The following is a 9963-nucleotide window of genomic DNA, read 5'->3' on the forward strand; positions in this document are numbered from 1 at the left end:
GTCACTATCTTTTTCAAATATAACTGACTCTTGAACAATATGGGTTTGAACTGCATGGGTCCATTTATGTGTGGATTTTTTACAGTACACGTCTATAACTGTATTTTCTCTTCCTAATGATATTCTTAACATTTTCTTTTCTCTAGCTTGCTTTATTGTAAGAATGCCATATATACTGCATACAATATACAGAATATGTGTTAATCACATGTTTATGTTCTCAGTAAGGCTTGAGGTCTACCGTAGGCTACTAGTTGTTTTTGGGAAGTCAGAAGTTACATGTGGATTTTTAACAGTGTTGTTCAGGGGTCAACTGTATACTTTAACTCATAGCTCTAAGAGGAGTCTGATCAAATAAAAGGTTCTTTCTGCACAGGAGTTTATTTCTTCCTGGTTCCCTCCCTTCCTTTCCTCTGTCCCTCTCCCTTTTTCCTCCTTCATGTTTGAGAAAGAAGTAAAACACAAAGAATGGAGAAGAAAATGTAAAAAGGAAAAGAGATGTTTAATTTAGCATTTTATTTAGTCGGTTGAGAATGGCTGTAACTCCCGTTTCCTTGAAAAAGATCTGGCCAATATAATTAAAATAAATTATTTAACTTCAGAGTGCCTTTAACAACAATTTTTTATATGGCCAAAATAACATGATCTCATAATTATTCATTAATATTTTAAATATTAACTAGGCATTAAGTGTTTCTCCAGCTGTCCACAAAATGTCTTTCATTGCTGATTTGTGGATCCTATGTAGGGACCATTTATTGCATCTGATTATATCCCTCAATTCTTTTCAAATATAAAATAGTCTTGACACCAGCTTGTTGAAGGCAGCATACCAGTTCTCCTGCAGGAAAGTCCTGCATTCTCATTTTGTCTGATTTTTTCTTTGGCGTCATCTGGCCAATTCCTCTATTTCTTAGTCAAGGTAAACATTTGATGTGTGCTTCATGTTCCGTCATTTGAGAGACAAAGTCAGTGGCTGGTTCTCCCCCCATTAGTGTTGCGAAGATTGATGAAGAAGGTAACCTTTTATTCCTCCCTTGAACGTTTTCTCCCTTATGATCAGAAGACAGTTCGGGTGATGGAGTTACCTTAGCATTATACCAGTGCCAGTGATTCGTCTAATGGTTTTAACACAATTTATAATCCTTGCCTAAAGAAGGCATTATAAAATGAAGCTTTTTAAAAAAAATTTGTTTCATTTCTCATTTATTAGCTGTCGTTCTTTTGTAAAATAGGACTATTCAGCTGGGGCTCTTTGTTTGGTCAACTCTGAAATGCAGGACCTGCTGAAAAGATAAACACTTGAATCTTTCTCTTTAGAACTTACCGGTTTTCTTAGTTTAAAAGCTGCCTCAGATGGTGGCTGACGTGCACCAATGGCTTTCCCTTTCCTCACCTCTCACCTCTTGCTTTCTTCATGCCTTGGTTACTGCAGTAGTTTCCTCCTGCTACTAATCCCCCCTTTACAGCACCGCCAGCTCTGTTTTCTGCAGCACTGATAATGATCGTGTTATCCACAAATTTTTGATTGAACGTGTTTCATCCCATTATAATTATGATTCTTTTTGCTCCAATCGTCACAGCTTTGGCCAGCGAGGACCCCTTTTAGTAGGCTTCTGTGTCATGTTGACTTAGGTTTTTGGCACCAAAGGATGTCTCAGGCTTTACACATTTTATACATTTCTTGCCCCAGACTTGTAGTTGGCCATTTTACAAAGAACTTTGCTTTCTCAAAACTGAGGATTAGGGGTGCTGTTATTCCAGAGATAATATTGTTTCTAGAACATTTCAGTGTAGTTAAAAACAAGTTTAAAATCATGAGTGTATGGGCGCCTGGGTGACTCAGTCAGTAAGCGTCCGACTCTTGATTTCAGCTCAGGTCAGGATCTGCTGGTTCTGAGATCAAGCCCCCCTCTGAGGTCAGAGTGTGCTTGGCCCTCTCCCTCCGCCCCCCCCCTTGTGCAGGCTCTCTCTCACATAAGTAAGTAACTAAATAAAGTCTTAAAAAATAAAATCATGAATTTATTTTGATATTCTCAGGTCAACTTTGGTGTTGTTTTCTCCCAATTTCTTTGATTTATAAATGTTTTTTTACCCTGCAAATCTTGGTTCCTAACAACTTTAACCTAAGTACTTATTTGCTTAATCCTAAACTATGAAGTGAATAATCCAGTATAATACCAATAGTTAACATCATTCTTTTCACAGCTGCATGATTTTCCATAGTATGGCTGCACAGTAACTCGTTTAACCGTACATTCTTATTAATGGTCGCTTAAGTTGTTTGTACTTTGTCATAAACAATGTTGTAAAGAGTAGTTCAGAAAAGTACATGGTGTTGTATGTTTTGTTAGTAATTGCTTGTCTGCAAATGTCCTTTTGTTTGTCTTCACACTTGACCAAGTGTTTGAGTACAGAATGTTTTTTAGTTAAGGTAGAATTTATATAAAGTGAAATGTATAGAGTTTAAATGTACAGTTTGGGTTTTGATAACTATATGTACCAATATAAATCACCCATTGAATGCTTTCATCGATTCCCATAAGGGCAGCCACTGTTATCACTGCAAATTCATGTAAATGGAATCTTTTGGGTCTTTTTCATTCAGTGTAATGTTTGAGATTCATCTATATATGTGTATGTATCAGTAGTTCATTCTTTGTTTTTAATTGCTGCATAGTATTTGTGTGAATATATCACAGTTTGATTATCCTTTCATTGTTGATGGGCTTTTCAGTTTTCAGTTTTTGGCAACTCTGATTAAAATTATTATGCACATTTACATAAATGTATTTTTATGGAAATACATTTGTATTTTCCTTTGGTAAATACCAAAGGGGTGGTTTACTGAGTTACAGCATAGGGAATTACTCTCTTAGATGTTACGTTATCATCTCTTTTGTTTTTCCATAAAAACGTATGCTTAATTTTTGCCAATGTTTGCCTTGTTTTAGTAGGAATTATGTTTATGTATTCTGTGACTTTCCTTTTTTGCCTCAATCTTGTTTTAGAGATTCTAATATTCAAATACTTGTTCCCCCACTAGATCTGCATTCTTACCTTTTTATCTCAGTTTGTGTTGTCCCACAGTTGACTTATTTATTTATAGTTGTTTATCAGTGTTGTGTTCTCTTTAACTTCTTTAAGCACAAGAAACAATTTTTTTGTGGAATATTTTTCTATTTCTGTTGCTTCCCTTCCCTTTCCTTTCCTTTCTTTTGTAGTAGTGAGTTTGTATAGTCATTGTGCTGTGTGTGTTACACTTAACTTGTATTTGACCACTCTATGTTGACTTGCTTTTTATTCAGGTGTGGCACAGGTGGGTTCTTAGGCACTTGTTGGTTTCCCCTCAGATTGATTTTGAAGGTTAGGTGTAGATGAGGGAGAGGCAGGCTGTCGGCACACCGTTTGTCTATGGGTTGTTACGATTAGTGGATTTCAGGCCCCAATTGGTGGTTTTTGTCATTACATATTTTTTCCCTGGGGGAGCATTCAGATATTTGATTGTCCCTGATTTTGACTGAGCGTTAAGTTTGATTCCCGGCAGAAAATAGACCAGAGGCTCCTATCCCTTTCCTTAAGTCCCTGTCTCCAGCGGCTGTTTTCTTTCCACTCTTAGCCAGAGGATGGTTAAAATATATTTAATATAAAGGCTGTAATTACGAAACTATGAATCTATTTGGGGCTGTGGGATGGGGTATAAGTTTTTGCAAGGACCTTTGTGAATATATTCATTCTAGTCTGTTTCTGTAGTTGTTCTTGTCTCCTTTTCTCTCTTAGATTCTGATAAATCCCTCCCTGTGGGTTTTTATAAAAACCCTCCCTCCCTATGATTCCTGTCCCAGCCCCCTCACTGCACCTGTCCAACACACACAAACGCACACACGTGTGCATGGCATTTCTGGAATTGTAGTGTAGAGAATATGTGGATTCCTAAATTTTTTAACCTATCTAGATGGCAGTTTTTCTGTTTATGGTATGCAGTTAGGTTACTCTTAGTTTAAATGCTCCAGGATACTCTTACTAGTTATGTTATGGTTTGTAACTCTGCTTTGCAACACTAACTTTCCCACGATGGTTATAGTTCTGTGTTTTTAAGCCATTTCTTAAAATATTTAATTATGAAAGCATATTTTTCGGTGTTGGTAAATAATGTCCTGTGTTTCTTTAAGGTAAATAATTCTTCTAAGATAATGAAAAACTGTTTCTCTGAGATCTAGAGTGGGGACGGACTTCATGCTGCCAGGATCAGTAGTGACGCCTGGCCCTGGATTGGAGGAATAGGGGATTGACCAGTCAGGTGCTACATACCTGCTGACTCTGGCGCAGCTGTTTTTAAGTCTTTTGTAATCCTTGGCAGTTTTAAAGTCTGTTTTGGAAACCTTTCAGTCTTCTTAGATAAAAATACGGTATGTCAGTGCAGATTATTTAGAGGAGAGATCTGCTTGTTGATTTCAAAGTCTTGGGAAACATCCTAAATTGTATGCATTCTTATATCCTTTTCTCTACCAACGCTATGTTTTGCCAGACTCCCAAAAAAATGGGGGAAGGGCGTTGCTCAGTGGGCGGATGTACTCCTCTTGCTGCTTCTGGAATTTGCTACCTTTTTTTTTTTTTAACTTGACTGTAGTTGACACACAGTGTGATATTAGTTTCAGGTGTACACTATAGTGATTGGACAACTTGTGTGCCACCATTTCTTTTATTCTGTCATACTCTTTTCCCCCCTACTTCCAAATCGTCACTCTCAGGGATTTGGAAATAAAGATGATATCCTTGCTGCTTTTGAGTTTAATGAGCTGTCTCTTAAATTTTAAGACCGTCTGTCTTACATTATGAAAAACCAAGAAGAGGAGTGGTTGGCTACCTAGGCAAAATTATGACTCTGATGGTATGACCTCAGGTCCAGGGCCTGGTTTTCAGATTTCTCTTTCTTTCTTTTCTTTCTTTTTTCTTTTTAAAAAATTTATGAGGGAGAGAAAGAGAGAAGCATACCCTCGCTGAGCAGGGAGCCCGGGCTCCCTCCCAGGACCCTGGGATCATGATCTGAGCTGAAGGCAGATGCTTAACCAACTGAGCCACCCAGGTGCCTCTGGTTTTCAGATTTCTTAGCTTGGTAACACTTTCATCCATTCTCTGAAGTGTGATCAAACTCTGGACCTTGATTCAAACTAAGCTTACATGAGGTTGATAAATCAGACTTCTCAACTTCCACTGAGAAGTCAAATGAGAAGTCAAATGATTAATACTAGGACCAAAATACTAACCTCAGCTGGACAGAGCCAGTTTCTTACCATTTTTAAATTTTATTGGGAAAAATCAATGAAGATCAGATTTTTTTTTTTTTAAACTAGAATCTAGTTAGAATAATGGCATTTGGGTGATAGGCTGTTCTCATCAAGCTCTGGTAGCCTGACTCAACATTTTATATTTTCTAGGTTGTTACTGGAATATTCGTATCATTCAAAAAGGGCACTTGCTTTGCCAGGTAGTCCTCTAGAATAGGAACATTTTCTGACTCTGTAGCTCTCTGTGTTAGGTATTTTGTATCATTGGTCTAAAAACTTTAGTCATTGTATTTTGTTCTCAAGAAGTTAACATGTAAGAGAACAGTTTGTTTTATCAATAATATTTAACAAAACAAAAAATAGAAATGCTGTTTCTTGTGCAGATGATGAGTCTCACCATTTATATTTTTTCAAGCAGCGTTTTAAGGATTATTTACCTCCTTCTGTGTTTTGACTACCCAGTCAAAGCCCATTTCTATTTCAAAAATAGCTCTGCTTCCCATCACTAGGGAGGCAGCATAGCATAATGAAAGTTGCTTTGACTTTTTTCCAGTCTTTTTTTTTATTGTGGCAAATACACATAAAATTTACCGTCTTAAAACATTTTTAAGTGTAGCATTTAGTAGTATTATATACATTCATAATGTTGTACAACCATTACCATCATCCATCTCCGTCATTTTTCTTTTGTAAACTGAAACTCTACACACGTGCAGTAACTTCCCTTCCCAGCCACTGCAACTACCGTTCTATGTTCTGTCTTTCTGAGTTTGACTACTTTAGTACCTCATGTAAATGAAATCATACAATATTTGTCTTTTTGTCATTGGCTTACTTCACTTAGAAAGTGGCTTTAACTTTTAATCAGACACAAAGTCTAACTCTGCTACTTCTCAACCTTATAATGCTGGTTAAATTACTTAAACCTTTTTGGGCTTCAGGTTTCTGTTGGTAAAATGGAGTTAATTCTGACTCTGCAGGAAGAACTAGCAAAAGACTAAATTTAGTGAGATAACGAAAACCAAGATAAAAGATACCCTGGAAGCCAGTGACTAAGTGTCTACAAGGGAGTGATCATCTCCATCAAATGCCGACCAATAGGACAAGCAGAAGGAGGTCTAAGAAACGACCATTGGATAGAACAATGTGAGGTCACTGGTTTTCTTCTTGGCAGGTTTTGGTGGAACATTAAAAGCACATACTGATTTGAATGACTCTAACTGGGAAAAGAGGACTAGGAGACAGAGAGCATATACAACTCCTGGGGATAATTTTTGTGTGAAGAGAATGAGAAAAAAGTGTAACTGGAGGGGGAGATGAGGTTAGGACTTTTAAATAGAGGAAATAATACCATGTATATGTATACTGAAGGTAAAGATCTAGTATAGAGGGAAAGAGTGGTGTAGGAGAGACTCACCAGGTAATGTCCTTGAATAGGCAAGATGATGGGGTGGGATTGAGTGTTCAGAGGGCAGGCAATTTGTCCTACTGAAGGAGAGTGTAGATGGGTGGAGGTGGGAGTTCATAGAAAGGGCTCTTGTGTTTTCTGTTTCAATGAGAAAATAGAAGTAAGAAAGGGAAGATGAAGGAGTCAGTGTTGGAGGTTTGAAGAGGGAAGTCACGTAGAAGGGACTAGGAGAATTTACAGTATAATTTCCTGGCAGCATAAATAGTCCATTTGAGGTAAATGATTGCTGACTGGCTCACTTTAAGTCCACATGATGGTAGGTTTTTCTCCAGCTGTATTTAGCTGAGTAGGTATCCAGAGAAGGTGGAGAGAGAGTTGGCTAAAGTGGGTTTGGGCTCATCCAAGTGAATAAGGTGAAGTGAGACTCAGTCAAGGAGTTTGGGGGAATATGCAAAGGGAGCGAGACTTCATTTCACCTAAATATTTCGGAATGTATTGATAACATAAGGATTAAGGAAGTAACCACAGCTGAAATGAACAGTAGTCCTCCAATGTCAACTTATATTTATATAGTACTTCAAATTGTCTGATTCTCAGAAATGGTTTTTACACTTGGTTTTTCCAGATGTACCCAAACAGGTGTATATAATGCATTTGATTGCTGTGCCTTGTAAATTGTTTAAGCCATGTCAGTTTCCTCTTGTCTTATTTTTATGTCATTTATTTGTTGAAGAAATTGGGTCTTTCTCATATAGAACTTTCCACATTCTGCATCTGGCCAGCTGTATTTTTGTGGAGTTATTTAAGATTTTTAAAAAAATTTTTAATTGTGGTTAAAATATAACAAAATTTATGCCTTGACCATTTTTAAGTTTACAGTTCAGTAGTGTTCAGTATGTGCACGTTGTTGTATCTTGTGTTATTTTTAACATAGTCCTCTGTCTCCTTTATTTTGTTCAACTGGTAGCGGAAGTAGAAGGGCTTGAAATGATTCACATTCAATTTTTTGTTTTTAATATGTTTGATGAGGGGACAAGGGCATAATAGTGTTGGCACATAGATCTAGTTGTCCTAATGATGAGATTGGCCATTGGGTTTCATAGCCTAGATATCCATTTATAATTTATCCATTGAATTTTTTTTTTCACCTAATGCTTTTATTAATCATTGGCGGTCATTGCCTAGATTCATTTTTTTTCATTAGGGGTTGTGAAGTAGTGATTTTGTAATTATGTAACTCTTTCTGCATTTATTAGTTGGAATTCTGTTAAGAACATTCCCTTATCTAGTTTTGGCCAGAAATGCAGGATAAATGCTTGGTTCTTTCCCTTTTCCCACTTTTTTTTTTTTTTTTAAGATTTTTTTATTTGACAGAGAGACAGCCAGTGAGAGAGGGAACACAAGCAGGGGAGTAGGAGAGGAAGAAGCAGACTCCCTGATGAGCAGAGAGCCCAAGGCGGGGCTCGATCCCAGAACCCTGGAATCACGCCCTGAGCCGAAGGCATATGCTTAATGACTGAGCCACCCAGGCGTCCATTTTTTTTTTATTAAAGTTTTGAATTCATGCAGTTTATAATGACTCATAGTCATTCTTTTGATGTTCATGTTGTCTCACCTGTGGCTGCCGGGGACTTCTTTAGGCTGTGTGCTATGTCTTCCCCAGCCACAGCATCTGTTAGCATCCATCCCTGTTTTGTACTTTTCTGATCCTGGACCTGAAATCCTCCATTTCTCCAAGAAGCACCTAGTTCTTTTTATTGGGAAATGGTATTTAGAGATCATAATACGGGTGTTTACTTTTAAAAAAGATGTTGTTGTTTTCAGTTATTTGGTTCTTCAGAATACTGATTGGTTTTTTTTAATTCAACAGGCATGCCCAAAGAAAAATACGAGCCCCCTGACCCTAGGAGGATGTACACAATTATGTCCTCTGAGGAAGCAGCAAATGGAAAGAAATCACATTGGGCAGAGCTTGAAATAAGTGGTAAGACTTGCATGCATACATTTATGGTATGGAAATCAAGATATGGTAGAAAATTAAGTTTTCTAATGCCAATACACAAAAGTGGCAATGCTGTATTTTACCAGTGCTAATTTATCTTAGGGTGGGAAGGTTCAGTGCAAGGAACATGGTTTCAGTCACAGTTCAAAACCCATTCATTGCTTATTCTCTAAGTATCTGTGCCCTTTTATAAAGTGTGTTGGGGGGTAATAACAAGGATGAAATGAGAATAACACATGTGAGATGCCTAGTCACAGAGGTTTGTTCTGATACGTAATTTTTTGGTAAAGTAGGCTTGAGCTTTTGTATTATCAAATACCAGATTTCCAGTGGGGTGGGAAATGCCTGTCCTCGTATAGGTTATGTGATAGATTTGTTTCTCCTTATTTTCTTTATTTGTTTTTCAGTCTGAGTCCACAAGGATGGCCTTATTCAGAAACACAAAATCTTAAGAGAATTTAAAGCAGATCTCAAAGTTCCCTTCTACCTTAATGCGGTCTAGACATAGAGAAATAGATGAGCCTCCAGAGATATCCCCATAATCCCTGCCAGTGGGCATGCAGCCTCTTTTTTTAATACTTCAGAGGTGGTGATAGGACATTGTTACCTCTCAAGGCAGCCAGTGCTAAAGACGTTTTGTGTTAATGTTGGCCTGATAGGCCTCCCCATACTTATATTCCAATCTGTCTTGATTTTTGCCTTCTGAAATAATGAAAAGTTTTCTCTTCTTTTTCCTGGCGGTCCTGGATTTTCTTTCTTTTTTTTTTTTTTAATTTAATGCAGCAAACATACTGAGCATATGCTATGTGTAAAACATTTTGCCAGGTGCTGTACTAGGTATATGGAAGATAGATAGATGGGAAAAAAAACACAGTCCCTGTCATCCTGGAGCTTATGCATATTAGGGAGTGAGAAAAACAGAGTATACCAGTATAAATAACTAATAGACAAAATATAGATGCCAGTCTAGGTAGAAAAGTATTTACAGGAAGCAAAAAAAGGAAGTAATAATAGTAATATTCTTCCTTGTCAGCTCAAAATTTCTGGTTAACCTATTCAGTAAACCTAAACACTCTCCCTGGGTACCCACATTAGTCTCTCCTGGTTTCCCTCTCAATTAAGGTGATAATTAAGTTGAGTTCAGTTTCATAGAGTAGGTGTGGTAGAGTAAAATTTTTCTTTTTTCCCCTCTCTTGTCAGATTTGACTTTCTGGGTCAGGGTAGCCCAAAGGGAAATACGCTGTCTGATTTACCAGTTACCTTCA

The 9963-nt window shown here is 37.4% G+C and overlaps 1 protein-coding gene across 2 annotated transcripts in view; it reads left to right on the forward strand.

Moving 5' to 3' along the window:
- The window catches only part of CNOT6 (CCR4-NOT transcription complex subunit 6), a 68826-nt gene that overhangs the window by 13284 nt on the left and 45579 nt on the right, over positions 1 to 9963 (forward strand). For both annotated transcript variants that reach the window (XM_045795011.2, XM_045795010.2), the window contains exon 2: positions 8567 to 8680. In XM_045795011.2, the coding sequence (XP_045650967.1) occupies positions 8569 to 8680 (112 nt within the window). In that variant the 5' untranslated portion in view covers positions 8567 to 8568. The remainder of the gene's footprint in view (positions 1 to 8566; positions 8681 to 9963) is intronic.

Source organism: Ursus americanus, chromosome 5 (genome assembly GCF_024610735.1).
Source record: "Ursus americanus isolate L20-20 chromosome 5, mUrsAme1.1.p, whole genome shotgun sequence".
NCBI classification, from domain to species: domain Eukaryota; kingdom Metazoa; phylum Chordata; class Mammalia; order Carnivora; family Ursidae; genus Ursus; species Ursus americanus.